The sequence below is a fragment of the Buteo buteo genome, chromosome 5, assembly GCF_964188355.1.
Source record: "Buteo buteo chromosome 5, bButBut1.hap1.1, whole genome shotgun sequence".
NCBI classification, from domain to species: Eukaryota; Metazoa; Chordata; class Aves; order Accipitriformes; family Accipitridae; genus Buteo; species Buteo buteo.
In genome coordinates this window covers 3,335,128-3,360,943 of record NC_134175.1, presented here as the reverse complement: position 1 = coordinate 3,360,943, position 25,816 = coordinate 3,335,128, and the positions used below count along the sequence as shown (strand labels likewise).

The following is a 25,816-nucleotide window of genomic DNA, read 5'->3' as shown; positions in this document are numbered from 1 at the left end:
CAAAGAGAGTTTAAAATTGCATCCTGTGGTCAAGAGAGTTAAAGCAAGCTGATACAACCCTGGTATGCATTATCTGATTAGTGCCATGTAAGACAGAGTCTTTGCAATATCTGCCACAAAGAAAATACAAACCCTGAAACATGCTTTGAGGTCCTTCAGCAAAAAGGAAAATAGCATTTATATGACTAAGACTGGCAGTAACTGCCATGGATGGTTTACACACACTTTTGTAAATTACACAGTCGTTCCAGACTTCTATACACGGTTGTGTAATTATGTCTAATAGATGTAAAAGTAATGACTACTCTTGGCAGACTACAATTTGGACTACTACTTAGAGAGCATACCATTTAATAAACTACCTTACTTCATGGAGACTTACAATTCACCACACAAATACCCGAATATAACACGATCATTGCCATAGGACAAGAGTTCACTTGCACTGGAACATCACAAGGTACTGAATGATTATGCTTTGCAATTCCCACTATTTCAATAATTCTCTTTTCTAGTTACTATTCCAATGTAAAAACAAATTGGAGAGCAAGGTGGTGGTGCTGATCCAGGAAAATGGCATACAAAGTTCTCTGTCTGCGTGATCCCAGCAGAGTACAATGGACAAGTCTGTGATCTACAGCCCCATCGTGATGCTCCCCAAGACCAAGAGAGGTTTTATATCAAACTAGAGAGAGGCAAGAGCAACCTAAGCCTTAGTGGATAAAAATGGGTAACATTCCCTTGGGCAGTTTGTATATTTAGAGACTACAACAGAGCGCAAAGATGCAAGTTATAGGATTAAGACAAAAAGAAAATCAAGGAATAATAAACCTCAAAACTGAAATCGGAGGTACAGCATGGATAAATGAGCAGGGCACACTACTGCTGTCTTTTATAAAGTCTTTTGCTCCGTTTAATTCCAAAGGCATTCCAACTCTTCAGCAGCCAGCAATCTCCTGGAAATGTGCAAACTGATTACCATTTTTCCCCGACAGAAAAACAGCAAGCTTGGACTAAGAGTCAGTAAGACAAGCTGTAGGACTCACAGAGAACAACAATGCTGGCATAAACGGTCTTAAAACAAATGTGACTGGGGAAAAGAGACACGGACCTGACTTCAAAGGTGCTAATCCTCTCAGGCCCCAGCCTTTCATCTATGCATCTTTGTGCAGGAAATGCGTATTGGTATTTTAGAATTTTAGAAACGCCTAGATACACTCTGCATATTTAACAAACCTGTAAACCAGAATCAACACTCAACCTTCTCTTGCTTGGCAAGTTTCTAAGGCTCATGGCTAGACAGCCTCCTCTTCACTGAAATCCTGACCACTGCCTGAATGAAAGAGTCCTACTGGTCTTGAAGCAACTGCTGCCTATTTAAAGCATGAAAAGGACAGAACATATTTTTAATTTTTTTGATCAAAGTTGCCTGCTGTTAACATATGGTTTGGAAAAAAAGAACTATAAAAACGTGCTAACCACATGTTTCTACAAGACTTCAATAGAGTTCTCAGGATGCCACCAGTTCTCCAACAAGATTAACCCATTTTTAAATGTGGGTGTACCCTTTCCTTAGGATACAGGCATAAAGATCCAGCTAGCTTCTACATTAATGGCTAAGGAGTTTCAGAGGCTTTGAATTCGCTGCCATCTATCGACAAGAAGAGCAGAGAGCCATACACGGAACCTCAGCCGTCCACTGTATGCTGGGAGTCACCTGTCCTTCCTGCAGCGAGATTAAACTCTACCTTGCAGCAATGAGTTGCACAGATTACTTTTTTTCTTCCCTTTCAGTTTAGTCAAGTGTCCTGCTCCTAGCAGATAAAAGGGAACGCATTTTCAGCATAGCTTCCCTGTATGCTGCAGAATGACAAGCCTGAAGGAGACTCATTCTTTTTCCCTCCTTTCTCTCAGAGGTCAGTCCATCCCATCTATCTGTGGGAATACAGACAGGGAAGAACTACATCACACAGAACAAAAGTTAACTGCCTCAAACAGAAAAATCAAAAGTAGAACCCAAAACAGAACCCAGATATAAAGTCCTCTGTCAGGGTTTAAAATAAACATTTCTATTTTTCACAGCTTTCATGACTCTCTTCAATCATGTAAAACCAGCTGATTACAACAAAGTTGTCTCCAGCAGAAGACAGTTTTTGTAGTTAATTAATAATTAGCTCTGAACTTTTACCGATACCAGTATCTGGATGTTCTGTATGACAGTGGTCAATCATAGAAAAAAAATAACAATTTTTTTTATTAGCACAAAACAGAACAGAAAAAATAAACATGCCTTTTAAGGATGCTTATGCAATGCCTAAGGCACACGCACACCATGGCTTCAGGTAACTGAAAATTAAAGCTTTTGCAGAGGTATTCTATGGAATTCTGATCCAATTCCTATTTCACCACAACTCTTAGTAACCACCAGCCCTTCTATAGTAAGGCTACAAAAGAACTTTTAAAAATGCTTGTGTCTTCTGTAGGTATACTTGCAATCAGAAGAATTCTTTCAGTTAGCCCATCTCCCACAACTGATTGTTCTTATAGTACATCGTCAGTCTAACCTTAAATAGGAACTTCAGAAATTCAGCTGCCGTCTAAGACACCTTTGCTCAGACATACAGTTGGGGGCAGCACCACAGGACTGTACACAAGTCACTATGTACAAGGGGCTCACACCATTCTTTTGAGGAGGAAATGCATATTGTTGTCATGTTTGCCCTTGGAAAACTGCTCACCAAGATTGAAAGTTTCCTCCTACTAGTTTCATCACACTCAGAAAAAGATTAAAAGTAATCTGAGTACTTAAATATTTTTTAATTACAATTACAGGTTAAGACTCATTACAAGTGTTTTTATCGCTTTGAACTTTTCAGAAATATCTTGGGTGTTTGCCATCCCGCAGGAGGATTTTTCAAACCAGCTCTTTTCCAGATGCGCTCCAAATCTTTCTCAAATTTTACCTAAAACAGGAAAAAAAAGAAAGAAAAAATAGTAACGCAGCTCAGAAGCAACACTCAAGTATTCAGCCACTGCCCATGTGTCCCAAGGAGAATCTAGGTATAATGCACACAAAGGCAACAAATGTTTTAAGTAGACAGCTTGTTCTAAGTGCCAAAATAGTTAGTCTTAACACAGAAAATACACTGAAATGCACAAGGATTTGGTAGCATTATTTTAAAAGTCCTGTGAGAGGAAAACTGAGAAGATGGAAAACAAAACTTTTAAGAAAATTAAGAGGATTTCCTCCTCATAAAGTATTCAACACTGCTTCCTACAAATCTGAAGAAATGGAATTACAATTAACCCCAATTTGCACCTAGGCAAGGTGAAAATTAGCAGCGAATGAACTAAACTATATCATAGCAAACATAACAGACTACTGAAAGGCAGTGTTGAATGAGAACATCTACAGTTTGAATGAAGGCCCATGTCTCCCCTCACCCCTTCTACTAAGGGAACTAAAAGGCTTCTGTACAGAAAAAGACAATAGGAAGCACTTGAGGATGTTGGCAAGACAGGAAAGAAATGAAACCATTCTCCCTGATGTAACGCAGACACATGAATTAATCTTTCACACAAATGCTACAGTTCTTCTCCATTAGCCATATATTTATAACTTACTGTCACGCAAGAAAAATTACGCCTAGTAACTACCACACATACATGTTTACAACCACAGAAATATTCTAAACTACAACTTCCGAAGATGTACAGGTCAAATACGAAACAGAAAAAGTTATGGTACCAGTAAATACTGAATTCATTAAGGCTTTCTGAGCTGCTGCCATTTTTCCCCACATTAATTCCACCTAAAAACATAATCCGATACCTGAACAGAAGCCAGTTTGAGAAGCGGGCAGATTTATGTCAAGAAGTTCTCTCTACCCTGAGCTTACCTGACGTTTCTTCTTGCGACCTTCCTTTATCCTCCTCCGTACAAACTTTCTTCGCTTTAGCAGCTTTTTGAACTTGTGCCGATTCATTTTCCTTCTGCGAATCTTCAAAACGTTCTTACACTGAAGCTTGTTGTTAAGCGTCCCTTCTCCTTCCTCCATGTCAGCTCCCTCATCAGACGGGGGACAGTCATATCGCTGGAGAGGTTCATAGCCCACTTCTTCCTGAGCATTAAGGACTTCTGCGTTAGGAAGGGAGTATCTAACTGTCAGCCAGCTTTCTAAAGGGCTGATGGAAAGTTTTCTGGGGATCAGCATCTCTTCCAGTTCAGGGTCCAGAGCATACCACCGCTGAGGTTGGGCTCCACTCTTGTTAGACGGCTGCGTGCTATAGTGCACAGATGTAGACCGATAGCAAAGAAAGGAAGACACTGACCTTGACAAAAGGTGGCCTTTGAGAAAAAAACAATTTCACTTAAGAGGCAGAATTTTCAAACAGTATCTTAAAAAAAAAACTCTGCCCAGCTCTCCAACCATTAGACAACCGTGGCCAGAATAATCTAATAAAGGAAGCTGCTTACAAATATTATATTCCCATCACAAAAGCAATGAAGTCTTTGTTAATTTAATTACATTGCTGTAACGCCATCTGCGAAAACTACATTGTACAATATTTTACTGTGTAAACTGTGTAGGTGCAATTTGGAATGGCTAGGAACTGTTGGCTGTATTAAGCCTTTCTGGTGCGAAAGCATCTCCTCCTAAGCTTAAAAGAGGTCAAATCAGAACTACACAATACTGACAGAACAGACCAAAGACATAATAACATTCGACAACCACTGAATCAACAACAGCCTCACCATGCTCACACTGCTTGCTGGAAAAGAAATTTTTAGGAGCACAATGACCCCAGAAAAAAAAAAAAAAGAAAACAAACAGAAAATAGGTCACACAACATGTTTACCTGTAATTCGTGAAGCCTTCAATAACGGGGAAGTCAGCCGTGATATTAACATATTGCTTCACTTTGTTCACTGTCAGAGCCAGGAATGACTGTTAAAGAAAGAACATTTATTCAATGAGGCAAACAGATGGTTTTTACACTTTTAAAGAAAACCTTCAGAGTCCAACCCCAAACCCCTAAAAGATGGGCTGAGACACTCCGAGCACCCTCCTCGCTTTACCAACGCGCTGTGGGATTTCGCTGTAGGGGCCCGGCCCACAAGCACCAGTGTAGCCAAGTTCCAGAGGTGATTAACAAATCTTCGGCTGTTCCAGGTTTAAAAGCAAGGTCACTTCAGCCCCAGTCCCGCTGGCACACTCCTCCCCAGCTCAATCCGAAGCCGTGACTTCCACACCAAAAACCGGAGCCCAAAAAAAGCCGCCTGCTGCCCTCAGGCCGTGAGGAACAACCCCCTCGGCCTAACGAAGGGCCGTTACCGAAGCGGACCGGGCCTCAGCCCTGCTCCCAGCCTACCCTCCCACCAAACCCCACCGCTGCCCCGCTCCCCCAGGCACGACCCAACCCAGGGAACCACCAGCCATCCCACCCGCACCCTACACCTCAACCTGCCGCCCGCCATCACTCACCATCCCCTTCCGCCTCTAAAACCGGAACTTCCGGCGCCCGCCGAGGCACTTCCGGCGCCCGCCGAGGCACTTCCGCCAGTGAAGCGAGGCCGGCCCGGGCCCGGGCCCGATCCGGACACCCCGATCCCGGTCCCTTGTCCCTTTTCGGCAAGGTCCCGGGTTTCCCCCACACACACACACACCTTCGGCCGCTGTTCCAGGGGGAGGGAGTTCGGGGAGAAGGTGCTCGGCCCGCCCGGGGCCTTCCCGCGGGGGGGTGGAGGAGGATGAGGAGGGTTTTTCCTCCACGGGCGGCCATTTGGTGGGGTGAGGTGGTGGGAAACGGCTCGGCTCGTTCTCCGAGGGGACGGGTCGGAGCTGGCAGCCTGGGCCCGAGGGAGAGGGGGAAAGGTGGCGGTGGGCCAGGCGGCCCTGGGTGGGCTGGGTCCCCTCACAACAAGAGGGGCCTGGCGGCAGCGGGGCCACCGGTTGCGACCGCTGCGTTGCGTTGGAGCATCCAGGCGAAGGAAGCGCTTGCGAGGCTTTTGCAAATGGGTTGTCTCCTCTCCTTTCCCTCAGCCATCGCTTCTCTCCTGCTCCCACCCATCCGAACCGTGGAGTGGGGACTGTTTCCATTGGCACTGCTCGCAGCAGGCTGAAGAAGGCACATCAGTTCCTTTTCCCTAGCCGGTGTTCGATTCAAACTAGTTCAACTAACTGAGCTTGCCCCTTACCCGTATCAGGTTTGCACTCATACTACAGTCAGGCTTTGAGATGAAAAGTCAATGGCTTTAGAATCATAGAATATTTTAGGTTGGAAAAAACCTTTAAAATCAAAAAGTCAACCCAACGCCACCCTGCCCACTAAACTAAACTAAACCGTGTCCTGAAGTGCCACATCTACATGTTTTTTGAACACCTCCAGGGATGGTGACACCACCGCTTCCCTGGGCAGCCTGTTCCAATACCTGACAACCCTTTCAGTAAAGAAATTCTTCCTAATATCCAATCTAAACCTCCCCTGGTGCAACCTGAGGCCTTTTCCTCTCATCCTTTCAGCTGATAGGAAAGCACTGCATTTCGTTCTCCCGCTCAGTGACAGCGTCACTAAAAATAGGTCTGAGCACAGAAGCGTGGCGTAACAAGCAGCTGTTATAGTGAGACTTTATATCCCTGTCAACGTGGGGAGCACGGAAGGCAGCTAGACACCTCTCCCTTACACACCCTCAGCTGCATCTGAGGGCAGGTCTCGCAGTGGCTGCTGTCCATGAACAGCCACACCTGTCTCTCCCACTTACCTGGCTGTTGTTTGTCTTTTCTGATTTGGTACGGGAACCCACCATGTTGGCACAGCATCAAAGTGCCTAATTAGCTGGCATGAAGGAGCAATGTTGAAGCCAATCCCAGACTTCAAAGAACTTTTTGCTTTTATCCCTACCTCAGCCTGAACACAGAGATCTTTTCACCAGCTGCTTTTAGTATTTCAGACCAGAACAAGGGTCTGCCTCAGTTTCAGGTACACCCCAACCATGTTAAACCCATCTAGCCTGAAGGAGACAGCAATTGTTAGGAGTTTCTTCCTGCGAGGTAGAAGTACAGTTCTCTGGTCAGGGAAGAGAAACCTACAAAGAGAAACCTACATGCAGAGAAATTAACGGAAGTAGTTCAGTAAACAGACTGTTTAAACAAGACTTTATTGAAGACACTTTAGAAGTTTATGTACAAAACAACATTCCCACCCCCATATCAGGGTGTTAGTCACCCACTGCGAGCCAAGCAATGGCCTGGTGTGTGCTGTCAGCCTGGGGTCACTCAGAGGTTGCTGAGGAATTTACAGAAGTACCAAATTCACATACTTTAGAGCTGGGCAATTTTAGCTGTGGCTCAGTTAGGACTGAAAGAAACCGAAGGACCTTTTCCAGAGAGATGTCTCTAGCAGACTGGACATACTGGAATCTGACAGCCTACACTGGCCTTACACTGAGGTCAGGTCATTTACTTCTGCAGAGAGCGAGAGGCCCGCTTTTGTTTTGGAAGTGAAGAGGAACCAGCCCCTGGATTTAACTTGCAGTTTTTAGCTATTTTAGATGGTTCCAGGAGATACCCATCACTAAGAGCACAGTAGTATTTGCAGGAAGCATTAGAACAGAGCAGTAGCAATACCAAGTAAAAGAGTCAGCCACCTCACTTTCCAAATACACCTAGAGAGAGGCTGGATATCAGACTGGCTATTTCAACTAGCATATAAGAAAACCCTAGAGACACAGACATTAGTGGCACAATTTAAATAGTGACTGACACGTCGTTTCTGTAGTATGCCGTGCGCTTCTACCACGGTAGAGTTTCCCCTTGCCAGTCCAGGAAGGAACCGTTTTCTTTTTCACCAAGACGGTCCAGAACAGAGAGAATACCTGGGATAGCCTCTTGCACCTGCATGGGAGCCTAGAGCAAATCAAGCTTAGATTATTACTGGAAATACCCTACAGAAGAGAACCAAATGCATTTAAGGAGTTACTAGGATCAAGTGGGATGTATTTTCATGTTTCGTAGTGTGCTTCTGCAGCACATGGAAGTGTATCCTGTACAGTGGGTTCTTGCTCAAGGGTTGGGACAACAAGGGAGTCATACTTTGACATTTTCAGAGAGATGTCACCTACCATGTTGCCGCCCATGTCTGTCTGAAGCCAGCCTGGATGCAAAGAAATACAGAGAATTCCGTCTGATTTCAAGTCTGCAGCAAGACACCTGGTGATCATGTTCAGGGCAGTCTACAAGAGTGGAAACCATCTATTAGCACACTAGTTTTACCAACCTTGAGCAAGACCTTAAGTCAAGCTAACTGGCACCTCCCTTCCACCATGCTGTCTCTTGACAAAAGAAGGGGCAGTAACAGTATCACAGTAACTTATCCAGATTTAGTGGAGGCTTTGTTCTCAGAGATACCTGTTAAGAGAAGCATTGTGAAAGCTCTATTGCCATAAGCTTACTGCCCAAAGATGAAACTAAGTTATCATGGAAGATAAAGTAGCATTTGAAACTCCTAAGGAGCTGTGGGGAAAATAATATTGACATAAGGACTCTGTTTTTCTGCAATAATCACTACACAAACATTCAGTTTTTCACTTCTGAACAGGGAAAACAAGCATTTTAACAGCTTATGAGTAGGTGGTGTAGGAGAAACTGTATGTTTAATCTTGACTGTTCGTACAAACTCAGTCTCTGGATGTGACAAAACTAAAAACTCCACCTCTCACTGAGTGGCATTACCATGTACAGGTCAGCACACCTTTTGTTGAGTTTCATGCCTGCTATCTTGCTTGGACTGGAGAGGAACACAGCTAATAGGACACACACTTGATGGCATCAGTTCCTCCCTGAATGCCAAGTCCCTCTGTAATGGATCTATATGAGAGTAGTGATGGAGCATTTGTAAGCCTATTCTTATGAAGTTGGCATACTTGCTCCAGATGTATAGTTTTCACAGATCCCATTTCCACCCACATGAAGAACAAGAACAGTTCCTGTGTCAGCCTGTCCAAGGAGGTGCTGAGCACCTCACGTCAACGTCTCAAGCTCAGAGGGGTCTTTGACTCACAGGTCTGCCCTCACCCGGTGAGCACAGCCCAGGGAAGCCTACAAACCTTTGCTATCCTGTAGGGGTAGACCTTGAGGAACATCTCATTTGCCTGGACGAGTTGCATGGAGGCAGCAAGAGAGGACATATTGATAATAGCAGCTCTATGGCAGCCCATTCCTGTGCTCAGCTGGGCTGCCTTCCTCAGAAGGGGTAGAAATGCCTGTGAAAACAAGAGCTTGTTTTAATTTGGTCAGCTTGCTCTTGGCCCATTCAAGGCAAGCCGGACTCTTAGGTTCTGCTCTGTGAAGAATTGCAGTACAACTCTATGCCACCAGCACAGAATGGTGATGGCTCCCCAGACGAGCTGACCATAGGAAACCTTTCTCTAACAGCCAGCTGTAAGTAGCAAGGACCTTCAGTCTCTTCTGCCCACCTCCTAGCCCAACCTGTCTACTGAACTGACCTCATACCAGATGGATTTAAATAAAGAGAAAGATCCTTGATAAAATGGATCTCTTGCTGCTTTCTAGGCATGCAGTTTGATATCAGACCTGTATCTGTGCAGTTCCAAGGTGACAAATGCTTGGGTTACGTGTCGAGCTCACTAGTGGAAAAGCATCTTACAGTACCAAAGATTAAGTACATTCTTCCCAATTCTTACCTTGGTGACCATCAGCTGGGCAACTGTATTGGTTTCATAAATGGTGAGCATTGTCTCTGCTGTGACTTCTTCCAAGGAAGCAAGCACATTGATGCCAGCATTGTTAATGAGGCAGTTCAGACCTTTGTCTCCCACAATTTCTTCCACTTCCTTGACTACTTTCTTGATGCTGTTTTCACAGACCACATCTGCACAGGGGAGCCAAGAATAGCCACAGTGAACAGTGAACAGAGTGGTTCAAATGCCGTCTGTCACTACACAACACTGTGCTAAATCAAAGCTAAGGCATTAGTCTCAATGGGGACATTTAGGCAGCACACAGAGATGACAATACACAGAAGACTTTACATAAATTATGTTTCCCCAGTGCTATTTCAAGGTGAGGGTGATTGTTTTCAGCTGCTGGAGGTCAGGTACAGCTACTGATCACCCAGGAGACCAGTTTCTTAAGATGCACTCAGCTGACTTAGTTGAACATAATTCTGTATAAGCCCTTTACTCACCCAGTTGGAGGACCTTGATATTGCTGTATTGCTTGCTAAGCTGCTGGAGTTCCTAGGAAGAAGAAATTATTTGGGTTATCTTTTAGATATTTTTTATATATATATATCTATATATCTCCATGGCTATTACATAAAACAGTTTGAGATCTGCACCTCCGGAATTGTGACTGCCATTTATTTTCATAATTGGACTGAAGGCAGTGATACTACTTTGTTTTCCAACCTGCTGAGCAGCTTTCCTGAGAGCGGTATCAACTGCTCCAAGAAACTGGACTCTTTACCTGCTTAGTCAAGACACCAGCACTCTAGATTACAGAGTTAGTTCCCAGTGTGTACAACTCGGGCATGTGTTTCTAGTGTAAGCAAAGGTCTTCAATCAGGTGGCCACTGTTGCCAGTTCCGCAGCAGACGCGGTGCTCAGCCTGTATTCCAAACCAGTGCTTCCCTACTGCTGTAAGAAAAGCACCGCAATCCTTCTGAAGCTCAGCTAGTGCTAGACATCAGTTCAGGGCAACAGGAATGCTTAAGAAAAGCCATTTGGAATTACTGCTTGCAGGAAAAGTTTCCTAGCAATTTTCCTATGGAAATTCTGTTTCCCAGCACTCTCATTAGCTTCAGTTCTTGTAACCGAAGGTAAAGCACGCGTGAAATCAGTTACGTACACAGCAACTGTCCACGAGAACAATTCTCTCTCTGCTAGATAGCTATAATTCAGTCATCTGTCTACTACCTCTCAGTAGAGGCATGACTAGTGGTCTTGGAGAACATTAGTGCTCTACTGGTGTTGCTGCTGGACAAAGTATGTCCAAATTGGATTTATAGGCCCAGCTGGAATACTTAGGTTTCTGTGCCATGTAGCCAAGCGGGAAGTGTGGCCAAATATAACAGATGGATTACATACTCTCAGCCACGTTTAGGAGCCCGAGCAACCCTGGCCAAACATTCCAGCTCAAGCAAATCCATTTCTTTAGGAGCCCTTTGGGAATAGGGGTCAGGAAGACTGATTTTGAAAGAGTACTTCTTTGCCACTTGGAGACACGTAGGGACTCCATGTCCTCTGTCAAGCTATAATGCATTACATCTTTTATCTCAGTTCATACTCTGCAGGATTCGCTCCAGGCTTGTTTAGAAAATTTGTTCTCCCACTGAGGACAATCTACAACTGTAGTTAAGGCTATTAAGGGGAGGGGGAAGGAAGGTGGGAGAGTCAGAAGCACAAAACCAGAAGACATTCCTTCCCTTGGATAGGGCTTAATGGGACAGTTTTCAACGGATTAAAGGCCCAGGACACACTATCTTGTTTATTGATAGTCAGGCATGAAATAGTTCTGCCATGTCAAGGCCTGCAATAATTATGTGGCTTTGGACTGTCCACTGGACTTTGACAGTATCGCTCACTTGATAATAAACTCCAGAAGTGCTCTGGCTTCTCAAGGTTTGTACATTTATTTATAGTCAGATTGCTTCACTCTCTTGACAGAAACAAGCTACTAACTTTTGCTAAAAGGCCGGAGATGTTTTGTGTAGTGACAGCAGCTGAGAGGCTTCTGAAGTGAGTAAGCAATATGTTCAATTAAGAACTGCAAACACTGTAGCATTAAGCATTCTCCAGAACATAAACAGCATAAAATTACAATTGCTGCATTCAAATTAGGTTTAAAATTCAATGTTTTTTGCATTTAGTTAACTACTTAGTTAACAAGTGACTCCCACTTCAGTGGTTTCTCAGAAGCAGCTTCCAGGCATAAAGCTAACTTAGAGAGCTTTGGTCTTCAAGAATGTTACTCCACCTGATATAAACGTAAGCTGAAAAATCCAGTTAGGAAACTGAAGAATTGCGGAAAAGCCTATTCTTTTTCCTGCGGTGACTAGAAGGAACATGCAGAGAGTAGGACGAAGACAGCTTCATGGCAGCACGATCAGATACAGCCATTTCAAGCCACCAGCCACGTATGCTGCTTATCCTCTTCCCCCACCCCAGGTAGTTTTGATCAAAGAGATCAAAAGCCTCCTGTTTCCAGAGAACTCCGAAAATTTTACTGCAATGCATGCATATACTAGTTATTGACTCCCCACTGAAGGGATAAGCTTTCCTTAAACTCAATGTGGTCATCTGTCAAATGCCTTGTTCTCCGCCCATTAAAAACAAAACAAAAAAACCCCACCAAAACAAATAAAACCAAACCAACAAAACCCAAACCTACACCCACCAAAGTTGCCTGCAAGTTTTTTGCAGCAGCAGACTTGCGCTCGCTTTTCTATGCCAACGTGCTAGTGCAGAGGCACTGCACCCAGGACAAATAGGTTAAATCCCTGGGAAGACAAGATCTCGGAGCAGTCTACCAGAGCCAGTGCAGATGATAACGGCGATGCATACATAAGAATGAGTGAGCTGGTCAGTACTGATGTTTGAAGTGCAGCTTGTATTTTAATGTCAGTTTATGCAGTTTCATTTAAAGACAGTAGGTACAGCCAACATATCCCAGGCTAAGTCATTTTTAGTTAGTGTACTGTGATAGCCAATTTAAAAACAAACAAAACCAACAAAAAACCACAACACAACTCCCTAATACTGTGTTTAGCATAGTCGGCTCTAGAAGCGCTTTGTACCTGAATAACTGTTTACCCCTGAGAATCAACTCTTAGGGATTCCAAGAAAAATTTAAACTCTGATTAGCATCCGTTGTTTCCTGCTTGCTGATTTTAATTATGATTAACAAAAAGTCAGCCTACTCCAATTTAAACAAGATCCTCTGGCACTCAAGGCTCCAGATACAGGTTCGTCCGTACACAGGATATTTATTGCTAGATTTCAACCAGGAATGTTATGTTGTCTTTGTCATTTAGAAAGATTTACTTTGCCTTCTTTATGAAAGCATTATTCATTTCAGTTACAGCTCTTGGAAAGGACCTGGCCATACCAGGCCAGTTGGAAGCAATCAAGCCAAACTAACGCAGCCTGTAGGCAGCTTTGTCAGGCGAAGGATACGTGGGTATCCTTTCACATCATCCTGCTTGCACTCCGGACGAAGTCAAAGATGGATCATATTCGCCCGTGTCTCTCCGAGACAGGCTCTTCAGTATCCCGGTCTACAGCCAACGGACTGTTTGATTGTGGAATAGCTGACACCAAGCTGCTGCAGACTGCCCCAAATCCGTGGCCTCTCTGACTCAAGAGGATCCAGACCTTAATGCTGTAGGAAGCGCGAAACACTTCCAGAAAAAAAACCCCAACACTGCAATAACCCCAAATTAGAAAGACTTCAAGAATGCCTCCTTTGCCTGATATAACACATCTATCTTGCTAGAGCGCTGCTCCAGAGATTGCTCAGCAGACCACATGGCTAAAATATGTAGCAAAGAAAAAAAAACAAAAACAAAACCTGACAGAGACAGTGTGCAGAAGCACTTCAGCGAGAGCTCTGTGTCTGACAAGGGAACAGACACAGCACTGTTAGTAACACTATCTCCTACTTCAGAGGAAGGGAAACAGCACATTAAGCCCTGGAAGCTTTCCAGAGCCCGGTAGAGGACTCCGGAGCAGCAAGGAACTGAACGCTTTTTTGTTCACCTGGGAACACACTTGAGCTTTTGGGGAGAGCAGGAGGAACAAGAGATGCTCCTGTCCCGAGGTCCCACGTTCAGCTCTCAGCCCAGCCAAGCTGAGTACAGGACGCGCTGTGAACACATTTACACCATGGCCGTTTCGATCCTTTCAGCTACTTTGCTTCCTCAGAAAGCCATCTCTTCCTTCCATACCTCAGCAAGTCAGAGGGGGGACTACAGGGGCTACAGCATCATTAGGTGCAGTCTTCGACTGTAGATCAGGGTTTTTTCCCTTTTATGAGGAAGCAGGATGGGGGAAGAGCGAGCAAGAAAGAAATGCAGGAGGGTAGGGGAGAATTCCAGATGGGTCCATGAGCCCATACAGGCTGCCTAATAATAACCGTACTGTGGTTTTGTCCATCTGGAGTGCAAAGACAGGACGTCAGGATTATTTTGCAAGAGATTTGTAGCTGCTTCCACTCTCAGTGCTGGAGCAGCCCAAGTAAAGGCAGATGAGAAACAAAGTGTGGCTGAAGGAGTCTAGTATGGTACTTTTCAAGGAGGGGCAGCGGTTATCTAGATGTGCCTGCAGGCCTGCTGCATGTTATCCTGTGATCTAAAGTCCATTTGTTAGGCAAATGTTCTGTGGAGGCCACCTAGGAGCTCTTCAGCACAAAAACTCAAGTTATTACAACTTCTGCCAGCACAGACTCACATGCAAAAGCTTGCAGCTGTTCAGCATTATCCCAGGGTTAGCAAGTTACAGGAGACATGCCGCTTTCTGTAGTAAGCAGAGGAAAGCAAAGTCGGACCCTTCTCCAGCGTCTCTTTCTAAAGTCAGGTCCTCTGGGGCTCTTATCTGTCCACTTTGGAGGACTCCAAAGTATGCAGTCATCTGCATCTGTAACAGCATGCGCTCTGCCCAGAGATTCTCTGAATAACTCTTGAGAGATTCTCTGGATAACTCTCGGCTACCCAGGAATTGCTGCTGGCTATTTTCCCCAAGATGGGCGCTGGATTTGCCAGTAGCTAAGCATATTTAATCACTTTTCCTCTAAAAAAACAGAAGGTGATTTTTAAAAGGCTTTTCATTTAAGCTTTTCCCATCCTTTCTCCCCTCCCTGTGTTCTACAACAGGACAATGCTACTCTAACCAAACCAGATGAGAGCAGAATTTAAGAGAACTGTCCAAAGTTGCTGTTCTCAGAGTTTATCCTCTAATCCAGGAGAGGAAGTGGGGGGCGGTGTATTCGTATTAAGGAGGATTTTTCATATGGTCCCTTACCACGAAGCAAAGTGGGAGGAAACAAAAGTAGACTGCTTAAATCACTGCCAAGAGAAAAAACAACCACTGACAGCTCAGGTGTGCAGAGAAAGAACAAGTCACTCAACTTTACAGCCCAGTCATGTGGTCAACAAACAGGTCTTAGATGGGCAAAGCCCATTTCATGTGCACTAAGACAAATCTGCAGTGCCAGCCTCTGGAGTGCAGGAGCCTGAACTCTGCGTTTTCAGGATTTGACTGGAAAGTCAGTGAAGGCAAAGCTTTCTCTCTGGGAAAGAAAAAAAAAAAAAAAAAAGAAAAAGACAAGAAAATCACCGAACCTTTGCCTTCCCTTACCATACCACATTTGAGCAACACTGCCAAATGGGATCCAAGCTTTGAGATAGTCAGTTGTATACGGTGCTAAGCCTCCCATTGCTAAAGGCTCGAGCACGTCTGTGCTTGCCCTCTGCCAGCTAGAAGGACTAGCAGCATGGTGGAAACACACCTCAGAAGGTCAGAAAGTTTTGTGCCAACTTTATGCGCTGCAGATGGGACAGATAATACTAGTGAGACTACTACAATACCTTTAGTAAAGATTTCCCTTCCTTGTGGAGTTTCCAAACCCATCTGTTAGAAATACGCTTTCAGCTGGCTGCAGAGGTTTCTATTGATGTACTGCCAAAGCACAGCACATGGCCTAGAGGTCCTTACAAAGAACAAAAACCCACCCTGATCCACCAAAGACAAACCTTGCCCCCCCTAACCAAAAAAAAAAAAAAAAAAAAAAAAAAAAAGGCAGTTTAGGATGCACCCCATGTGGCCTGCAGAGTCACCGCTTGGGGTTACTGGAATGTGGCTCTTGGCCAGCTTCCTGCCTACATGAGACATGACTGCCAGCAGGCTTTCCAGGTTTCTACCACTGCAAGCAAGAAGCGACCCAGACTCTTCCCAGGCACACTATTTGAAGGCTATTTCATCTTCTTGTGCAGGTTTACCAGCCTTTTTGCTGAAGATTTTTAAGTACTGGCAATGCAAAAAAACTTGCGTTAAGATACATCCGTGTAATGTTTCCTAGGAAGCTCTTCTTATTGAAGGAACCACTTTGCCTCTCCATGTAATTGATCCAAGACCATTATAACGAGAAATCACTTCTGAGCACAAGGGCCAACTGGTGAAAAAACAGAACCTCTCTCAGCACCAGCTAAGGCAGCTTTAGAACAAACAACTAAGCAGGGAGATTTCTATCTAACAGCAGGTCATATGTCTCTGCTGGTTTCCTGTACCACTACTGTACCACGCTGTTGTGCAATCACCAATAGGAAATACACCTGGGATAAATGCCAGATCTTGTAACAGGAGTTAAAAGCAAACAGAATGGTAGTGAATACCTGTTCAGGAGCTCATGTAGTACCAAAGGGGGGCTGAGGGGGGGAAGCTGCAGGAACGGGTGGCTCTGAAAGGCAGTCTGTGCCCCAGGTTTCAGTCTCGCTGGACTGATTCTCAGCAATTCAATTCAGAAATATCCTAAATGTGTCTTTGTGCTGGAGAGATTTTTTTTTTTTTTTTTGGACAAGAAACAAGATTAAGACCTTTTTCTTCAGTTTCACAAGTTCCTGTAGGGCAGCACAGTGCCAGCGGAGAACGGAGCGGTCAGACTGCAGGTGTTATCTGAGCAACCCTGTACTACCACCCTTGAAGCGGGAGCCTCGGCACTGTCTTTTAAAGTTTTTGTATAGCTAAGCAGTAAACAAAGCTGCTACATTTTGTTTATTGCTAGCATGGTGCGATCACAGTTTGCGCTGAAAAGAATACAGTCAGCCTTAAGGGAACAGACGTATAAGTTTACCTCCGCACACACCAGGGAATTTGCCTTTCGCTAAGGCAGCCTTGTGCCATGCTTGAAATAGGGGAGATGCAGAAGTAGGGCTTTGGTATCCATTCTCCTACCGAATGCCTGCGGCAATACGCAGGGATTTGAAAAGTCACAGAGTTGAGAGCTTGGATTCTTGCAGTTCTGGAGCACTAGAGCTTTCCTAGGAAAGGAGGAGGGCGATACCTGCGTGTATTGCTGTGCTGCCCTGGCAGTACAGGTAGAAACCTCACTACGGAGAGTCAAGATCAGACTTGGGATGCAACAGAGGATGCTAGCAGCCACAAAGTGAGCAGACCGATAACCCTCGTTATCAATTGGCCTCCCAAAGGTTTGGGCGCAGCCTTTAATTGGTCTGACAGTCATTTATAACATGTAGGGATGGGGAAGAAGTCCAAACGCTTTACTGCTATGCTGTAGCAGTAGGAATACTGGCTGAAAGGGGAAAGGGCGGCAAGTGAATTCACCAGCAACACGTAACAAAACTACTATGGTTTCAAAAGCTACTGTGGTTTCAGCAGAGGCTCTGGTCCCTACCCAGCCAAGAAGGGCACTAAGAGGAGTGTTGAATTCATCATTCATTTGGGCCTTCTCGCTTGTTGCAAGTCCAGCAGAGAAAGGGGAGAGACAGACGGGGCACAGCTCCTTTTGGGGACATAGACGCACCACGTAGAATGGGCGAGGAAAGCTGTAACAGGTTTCCCTGGGAGAGCTTTTGAGGGGCTGGACTGCCCCTGCAGGGCTCCGGCTCCGCGCAAAACTGGAGAAGGACAGGACATACTTCTCTCCAGCTGCAAATATAGCGCGAAACTCGGGGACTGGAGCAAGCGGCTGGCAGGAGCGCTTGAGATGCTGCAGCTGTCCAGCCTGCCTGCCCAGCGGGGCCAGGGCTGCCGTGGTTCCAGCTCACCTCTCCTCCTCTCGGCAACGCACCCAAGTACCCCAAACCCAATATCCCTTGCTCATTTCACCTCCAGCCTCGGAGACTTTCACGGCCCCGACTCTACCCCATCCGGCCCCCTACCCCGGGCGGCAGCTCAGCCCCCAGTTCCCATCCCACTCCGGCTACTGGGACCCCAAGCGCTTGGTGGCGGAGATGCTTGACCTGTTCTACGCTTCCACAAAAACCTTCTCACCCCCCTCCCGGGCTCCAGCCCCAGGCTCCCCCCGGACTCCCACTGCCTTCCAGCCACCAAGACGTGCGCTCCTCCCCGCACCTCCTGCCAGGCTCTTCTCGGGAGGGCTAGCGAGACCCCCGGCAGCCCAAAACACCGAAAAACCGGGGAGGGGACCCCCGGTTCCCGGAGACGCGATGCTCCGGCGGGCTGGCAGCATCCCCACCGCGGGGAATCCCGTTCTCCCCAACCCCGATCCCGGGTTACCTGGGCTTTCTCGGGATACCGGCAGGTAGCAAAGACCAAATCCGGGGCAGGGTTGGCCGCTACGAGCCCCCGCACCAGCCCCAGTCCGATCCCCCGGCTGCAACCGGTGATGAGGACGGAGCGGCAGCGGGGCTGGGCCATGCTGGCACGGCTCGGCACGGCTCGGTTGGGTTCGCTTCCCTCGGCTTCTCCCTCTTTTCCCAGCTCTTAACCTGCGAGCAGCGGAGCCGGCACCGCCGCCCCGATCCCGCCCCCGTCGCCCCGCCCGGCCCGGCCCGGCCCGGCTCGGCTCGGCCCCGGACCTCCCCCGCTGCCTCTGCTCCCAGCCAAAGCCCTTCCCCGGACCGCCCACGGTCTTTCGGTTTCCCCGGATCGCTGCCGAAAGCCCCGGGGCTCGGCTCCCGTCCTCCCGGTGGGTCCCGGTGCGGCGGAGGAGATGGGACACACACGCACACACACAGGCGGGTGGTTTGGGATTTTTTTGGGGTCCCGGGAGAATCCCGAGAGACCGCGGCCACGCAGCCAGCCCTTAACAGCGTGGGATGGTGGCCTGGGTTTTTGTCTGGAGCGTCGTTCCCCCCCCGTGGAAGAAAAGAGCGCGCTCAGAAAATGATTAGTCTTCCGAGAGGGGAAGATAAATTTGTTCTTCCCTCTCTCGCCCGGATCACAACCTAACTCGCTCCCCGTACAATCACCTAAACGCCCCGTTTCACAAATTTCTGCGGGGAAAAAAACCCCCCCGAACTCTGTCACAGCGGCGACTGGCTGCCCCGAGCGTGGCCGCGGTTCTGCGGGGCACGGCGTGACCGCTCTGTAAGAAATAATCCTTATTCATAAGACTGACATAAATGGACAATGGTGAAATTGCTACCCCCAGCACCTCGGAGTGGGTGGAAGAAAAGATAGAAGTTCTCTAACAGGGTGATGAAGCAGAGGCAGGAACGGAACCCACGTTTCTGAACTCCCCAAGTTACTGCCAGAGGCGCGGAGCAAGCTGGTTTTTTTGCCTGTTATGAGCATTTCTTTCCTATTCATCCCGCATTGTGGGTGACCCGTTCCTGGAAATCGCTACAGGCTTCCTTGCTTTAGCTAGTCTTCACACCTATTACCCACAGTGCTTGTGCATGCTTTCCCAGATAAATAATCTATTATTGACTGCACATATTCATGCAAATAAATTGGTATATGCAGGTATAAAGGCATTAATTACATCTGTTAGTACTATATTGCTCTTTCTTTTCTTTAGTAAAAGATCAGTAAGCTTTTACAACATTAAATTCATCCTGATATAGGTCACGAGTAGCCTCTCCCTTTTACTTGGAAAACTAAAGCACAAAGACATTTGGTCATTTGTGCACATTCTATGGAAAAGTCCAAAACTTCTGATGAGCCTTCCCCATTTCCCTTTCGTTGGTTTCATTATTTCTAAACAACTGCAGTAGCTCCAAATAACACACGGGATCTGCATATCTGAAAATGTCTATTACTCAAAATATGCTCACAAGAAGGTTTGATATTCACATCACACGCCCAGTGTGAGATGAAGATGACAAGATACTCGCAGTCATTTCTCACATCTCAGGCCCTTAGACACAAAAAGTGCAGACTGCAAGCAAAGCTGCCCAGTGACGTGGCTTCTTGATCAGTGTTTTTGTTGTTATCTTTGTGTTCAAAGTCATGACTACGATGCTTATTTCTGGTATACCAAGTCTCTGCACGCAGAACAGTCCCCAGCCTGCTCTCTTCCTTCAGCAAGTAGAGAATCCCGGGCTTTTGCGGAGCCAAACGCTTCAGGTTCTTAACATTAAGCAGGAAACCGAGTCCAAGGTTTAGCGGATACGAAGTGTTTGCCCATTGCAAAAATTTTAAATACAAAGTATGTTGTGTTTAATTGTGTGTTACGTTGCCTTTTTATGGCATCATAAACATACGCAGCACTTTGCAAACAAACCATAAGGGCAATATCCATCATAAGAGAGGTGAAATGATTTGTCTTGAGGCCACTGAGCCATAGGTCAGGGGACAACACCCAGTTGTTGCGCTCTGCCTGATGGATGACTCGCACCAAAAGGGAAACGGCCACGTTGGTTTTCAGATAGTTTCTGAAAAGCATCCCAGCCTCCTTCACTCCCAGTCAGGGGTATCCGTAGGCATCAGCTGGGAACCAGGACTATTATTTCTGTACTGGGCTCAAATCAGCTTTTCAGGTTTGCTGTGTGTTACTGGGGCTGTTGGTGAGGGCCCATAAATACATTCTTTCCTTGTGACAAACAGGAGGTAGAATGGGTCGGTACGGACGTCTCTCGTTTAAGCCACCATGTTTCACATCACATCTATAACGAGCACAGAGCACCAAATACCACCGCTCAGCTAATGAGCGTGAACTGGTTGATTTAACATACTCCCCGTGAAACAACTCACACTGCGTACGTGTTGTCCCTTTCCCTGCCGTGAATGCGAAAAGCTGCATCGTGAAACACCTTTCTCAGGCCACCTGAAAGAAATGGACATGGAAGGGCAGAGCGTGGACTTGGGGATGCCACACTTCAGGCTCACAAAGGGACCCCGACAGTCTATTGCCAGTCTTGCAACGCCCAGGAGCGCCGTTACGGTGATTGGGAAGGCAAATGACGGAAAGATTTCTTCTGCTTTGAATTGGCTTTGTATCAAGTCTCTGAAGACTGCCAAGGAGATGTTGAAAATGCCTCACTATGCTCTCCCTGATTTACTCCCATAGAAATACTATTCTCTCTGTCCTTTGAGGTTAGGTTAGCTACATTCATTTTGAAGTCTCATTGGCTTCTTACAAGCTTTTAGTAGCACTGGATGCAAGTGCCACCTATTACTCGTGAAGTATAGTCGGGCCAGTCGTTTCTCCCTGGGCCCTAGCAAGGTTCAGACGCTCAGCTGGGATTTAGAGAGTTATACCTCAGCTCCTGGCTATACAACAACTTCCTTTTGCCCAAGCTGACAGTGAGTAAGAGCGTGTTCACGCTGCCTCGCTCTGGCATGTTGTTTAGGCAGCTGCTATTCCTGTGTAGTTCTGAGACAGACACGTCCATGGCAGGGTTTGGAGAAGTCTAATTGCAATTCGAATACCTGTCCTTACCCATCAGCTATACAGGAAAAAGAGGGAATTCCCCAGCTTTAGTATCTAAGTTCTCAGGCAGTATGAATATCCCTCTTACTATTTCCATATCGTGTCCTCTACTGGCTCCACGGCGTTGTTTTCCTAAGGAAAAGTGCTCTAAAGACTGAAAGGAACTCACGTGCCACGAAGGGATCAACCGTGAAGCGATACTCCACAATAGGACCCTTGGGAAGGGCCTCCAAGCCCTCCACCCTCTCAAGGTTCAGCGGCTTTGGAAATCTCGTTGCCTGGGGGGCTGATTACCCTGACAGTGATGGGTGGGAGTCACTCACTAAAGCTTAGCTCAGCCTTGCAGATAAGAGGCCAGTTTCACCCATGGAGGTTTGGAATGAATGCATATCCAGCCATGCATAAGCTGCTAGCGCTCACACACCCCCACCCAGAAATCAGTGGTTAATATCGAGGGGTTCCGGAACACCAAAACAAATCAAAGAAATGTCAGATTATTGCTCTGCCATATGCAAAAACCCATGTGAGGCTCCATCACCCTTTATTTAAAGTGGATCCACAGAATTAGATTCCACTGTTCTCTAAAGCTAGTGGGAAAAGCTTATCTTTGTGCAAAGATCGGATGTGGCAACAAGCCAGCAGTAAGTTTGTCTGTATACCGATACTTGTGTTTTTCTCCCTTCTTCCCAATAAAGCTCCGTTCCAGAAATCTCTCTCTGTCTCACAAACACTAACACTCTCTTCTTTTCCAAGTGGTTTAATCAATTACCTTCCTTCCCATGCGTACTGCCTTAATTTCAGAACAATTCTCTTTGTGCATTACCAACAGGATTGTGTTGGTTTAGGAGAATTTTTTCAAAAATCCCTGTCAGGCAGAAGACTGCTTAGTCGACCTCTTTGTGCTTGTAATTTATTCAGTCCTTGCTGTCAGCACGTATGAGTGCTAGCGCTGCCAGGCATAGCTGGAATTTTGCGCATGTGAGTTAAGCCCACGGTGGCAGCGCTCGGATTAGCAGCTTCTGGGCTCGTGCTGGTGTGTACGCTCCGTTTGGTACACGAGCACTAGTGGGTGTGCGATACTCCTGCCACGGCGCAGGAGGGCTACAATCAGGATTGACGTAATCACAGCGCAACTTTGCTGACCCGAGACATCCGTCAGGCACTTTTACACGGTGCTTGGCGCTGCGCTTGCATTCAAAGGTGATTGTTGCCGACTGCAGATTAAATCCCTAAATGTTGCTTTTTAACTCTATTTCACTGCTATTTGCCTTCGATTTCTCAGGTTTTCCTTACTGTGTTCCTCCTCTAGTCCGCGGCCTGTCAGTGGAAGCCCCTCTTTATCGAGCAGTTAGGAATATTCTCCCACCAGTAGAACAAAAAGGATCAAATCCCACTGAAGTCAAGGGCACTTTTGTCACTGCCGGAGTGCAGCTATAGGACTTCAGGTGCAGGGTTCTTGTGTCTTGTCTAGAATTCAGAGCAGTTCTCAAAGGGGTAGAAACTGTCTAACTAGAGAAAGATGTTTTTCTCAGTAAATAAAACATATACTGAAAATCCCTCCTATTGTCTAGATACACAAGACACAGAATTGACCTGTACAGAATTCTACGTAATGCTTTTCAGAGCTCCAAGGTTTTCCTAAAAAAGAAGCAGCTCCTATTCTGCTTTTACAGATGGGGAGACTGTGACACAGTCCAGTCATATAGGCTGAGGTCACACAGAGTTAGTGACAGATTCCCTTGGGGGAGCAAGGTCCCATCCCATTCGGAAGACATTTTTTCTGAGTAATAGCAGGTAAACACCCAAGTTACAAGACATTAGCAAGGCACATATGAGAGAAACGCTGCCTGGAGCTCCTTGCTGTGCTGGAGATGGCAAACAGCAACCAGGTCCAGTGTTTGAGAATTCTCTTCCACCAGCTGGAGTTGAATTGCAGCCGAAGTGAATCCGGGCAGCCCGTCCTGTCTTCTCATCTCCTTTCCAGCTCTTACTGCTGTTTGCCGCGGCTTTTAACCAAGTTCTGTGTGCTCGAAGCTAGTTCCTCCAGGCCTGCTTTTGTCTAACTCTTGAAGTAAAGTCCAGATTTCAGCACACTGTTAACCACAGACTAATAAGGCAATTTTTTACACTGTTTAGCTCAACCCAAGTTGAGTTGGATACACAAGAGGCAGAAATAATTTGCTTAGTAATTTCTCACCCACATTTAAAGACAATAAAACCAAGAGTTGCCTGGCAACTCTTGGAGAGGAGTTACCTGGCAGGACAATGGAGAAAATACATTTATTTTGTGTGAAGCAATACTCTTAAATAATTGCTACTTGCAGTTTCTGTATTTGAGTGAGCTCCATTCATTCAGCTCCTCTTTGGTTTAGGTCTGTCTTTGTGCAGGACACGCTGCAAGATTATTTTTTTCTTTGCAGGCCTCTGGCACTTTTTCCACCCAAGAACATATCAGAATATCAGAATATTTATAGTGTTTGTGGAACTATAAATCATTATTAGAGTGATAGTCTGTGGGCAAAACAAGCAAAATAAGGTTTAAAACAGACACTCCCTCTAACTAAATGGTTTCGAATCACCAATCCACAGCTTTCAGGTCAGCAGAATTCAGTTTCAGCAGACTCTAGGAAGTCAAACACGAAAGGAGTAGCCACCCTTCACAAACAGAGGTGCACAAAATACTCTACCATAAGCCAAAGCCATGATCAGTTTTGGTACTTCAGATGTGGCCATATCAGATCTTAAGCGGGCTTCAGAGGTAGCAATGGACTCCAAAACTTCTGGCCAGACCCGAGGCACACGCAGTGAGCTCAGCAACAAAGGTGGACAGTTTCTGACAGAGGTTGAACCTCTCTCCCATTTCCCACCATGCTGATTTTCCAGAGTTGCAAAGGGCCCAGCACCCAGCTCTGCATGGAGACAATGTCTGCACTGAAACTTACGGTAAATCCCAATTAAAGCCTCTCTTCCAAATGTCTAACAGGGAAACGAAACTTGCTTTTCTCATCTGATCTCAAAAATTCCAAGCTTCGTTGTTCATTCAATTCTTCTTTGATCGTGTCAGCCACTGGCTCCTATCTTTGGCTCACACGGGGTGGGGGGATCTTTCTCTCTTGGTCACCACCTGCCTGGCACACACTGGGCTAGAAGTCCCATAATTGAGGAAATAATTCTTTAGGCTCTCATCTGAAAAAGGAAAGCTTTGTTGGCTGACCCTCTGCTGATACAGAGCAAATACAGATCTGAAGGTGTGACCGTCCACCTGCACATTGGATTTATAGCTGTGGAGTCCATTGTTAAGGAAACATTAGCCAGGAAGCCTAGAGGATTATTTCCCATGAAGAAAGGAGGACTAGGCTGTGTTGGCAGAGCAGGTAGGCTTTATCTGAGGAAAGAGAACCATAGCCTCACCAAGACTGTAGTGTTTTGCAAGTCAGCAGTTTCAGCAAGCACTGTCCCTCCAAAGCTTCTAGCCAGTGAGATAACCTCTGTCCAAGCAGAGGGAATTACATGTGAATGAACACCAGATACAGAGAGATCACAGAGGAGTAACCCGAGAGATGTTCTGATCAACAAAAAGCTATAATGCAGTCTTCAGATGTTCAGAAAAGAGTAACTCACCTTAAAAGCCAAGACTTGTATATGCATGCACATACATAAAAATGTGCTTTTTTTTTGTTTTAGGTAAACCTAAGCTCCTTGTCTGTTTGCTCAGCCCAATACCGATTTCTGTGTTTTGTAATCTTTGTAACCATGAGAACTAGATTTTTTTTTCTGCCTGCTTAAAATTAAAACTTAAATTCTCTCACAATTTCTTACCCAGTAGGGCTACAGGTTGGAAACAAGTTCATTGTATGATGCATGATACAGTCACAAGCGCGGGTAGCTGGCGGGAGCTAAAGTAAAAAGATTGGTCTCAGTACTACAAATACAGTAACACCACTACACACAGGTTTCAGCTGGAGGAACTGGTCGGGTCAGAGGTTGTCATATTTTCTGGCTGCAAGGACTTAGACATAGTCATAATGCAGGCCTGCACCACTTTTCTAGCCTCCTGAAATATGCACTAGATAAAACGTCAGTGGTATCTAGAAAAGAGCAGTTGATCCTTCAGTAAATACTGAAATAACATCTGAGCAGAATTACACATCATTTACTTTACATACAGCTCCGCTTCCTAGGAAAACAAGTAGAAATTAAAGAACTAAAAGGTTCAGAAAGCAAGCTCTTCACCGAAGAATTGACAAGCTCCCCAAGAGCTCACGTGCAGGACTGACTGCCTGGCTGACAGAAAGGTGACTTCCAAAGTCACGGTTAGGTTGCAGACTGTCTCATCGCATCACTTCACATGAACCACCACAGTTCTGCCAAGTATCAGTGGTTTCTGATTGCTACCCCATCAGATGACCCCAAGGTGAAGGATGTTTTTCTAATCAGACAAAAAA

General features: G+C 45.9%; 2 protein-coding genes across 6 annotated transcripts; both read right to left on the bottom strand.

Moving 5' to 3' along the window:
- Positions 1-2,786: 2,786 nt before the first annotated feature.
- AURKAIP1 (aurora kinase A interacting protein 1) lies at positions 2,787-5,505 on the bottom strand. 5 transcript variants are annotated; one of them, XM_075027233.1, is made up of 4 exons: positions 5,487-5,505; positions 4,861-4,949; positions 3,900-4,348; positions 2,787-2,963 (listed from the first exon to the last, which is right to left on the bottom strand). In XM_075027233.1, the coding sequence occupies exons 2-4, from the start codon at positions 4,910-4,912 to the stop codon at positions 2,856-2,858; spliced, it is 609 nt and encodes a 202-aa protein (XP_074883334.1). In that variant the 5' UTR covers positions 4,913-4,949; positions 5,487-5,505; the 3' UTR covers positions 2,787-2,855. The 5 variants fall into 5 exon arrangements, with proteins under 5 accessions (XP_074883334.1, XP_074883333.1, XP_074883335.1 ...); XM_075027232.1 differs by lacking the exon at positions 5,487-5,505 and adding an exon at positions 5,460-5,478; XM_075027234.1 differs by lacking the exon at positions 5,487-5,505 and adding an exon at positions 5,453-5,471.
- Positions 5,506-7,160: 1,655 nt separating this feature from the next.
- Positions 7,161-18,526, bottom strand: LOC142031560 (C-signal-like). Its single transcript, XM_075029203.1, has 6 exons — positions 18,272-18,526; positions 10,207-10,258; positions 9,704-9,891; positions 9,107-9,262; positions 8,123-8,233; positions 7,161-7,907 (listed from the first exon to the last, which is right to left on the bottom strand). The coding sequence occupies exons 1-6, from the start codon at positions 18,410-18,412 to the stop codon at positions 7,794-7,796; spliced, it is 762 nt and encodes a 253-aa protein (XP_074885304.1). The 5' UTR covers positions 18,413-18,526; the 3' UTR covers positions 7,161-7,793.
- Between the last annotated feature and the right edge of the window lie 7,290 nt (positions 18,527-25,816).

Excerpts from the sequence above, each read along its gene's own strand:
- AURKAIP1 (XM_075027233.1), bottom strand. The coding sequence starts at position 4,912 with ATGTTAATATCACGGCTGACTTCCCCGTTATTGAAGGCTTCACGAATT. Across the intron at positions 4,349-4,860 it reads GAAGGCTTCACGAATTACAG|GCCACCTTTTGTCAAGGTCA; the intron begins GTAAACATGTTG and ends TTTTTCTCAAAG. Across the intron at positions 2,964-3,899 it reads GTCGCAAGAAGAAACGTCAG|GTAAAATTTGAGAAAGATTT; the intron begins GTAAGCTCAGGG and ends TTCCTGTTTTAG.
- LOC142031560 (XM_075029203.1), bottom strand. The coding sequence starts at position 18,412 with ATGGCCCAGCCCCGCTGCCGCTCCGTCCTCATCACCGGTTGCAGCCGG. Across the intron at positions 10,259-18,271 it reads GGTATCCCGAGAAAGCCCAG|GAACTCCAGCAGCTTAGCAA; the intron begins GTAACCCGGGAT and ends TCTTCTTCCTAG. Across the intron at positions 8,234-9,106 it reads ACCCCTACAGGATAGCAAAG|ACTGCCCTGAACATGATCAC; the intron begins GTTTGTAGGCTT and ends CCACTCTTGTAG.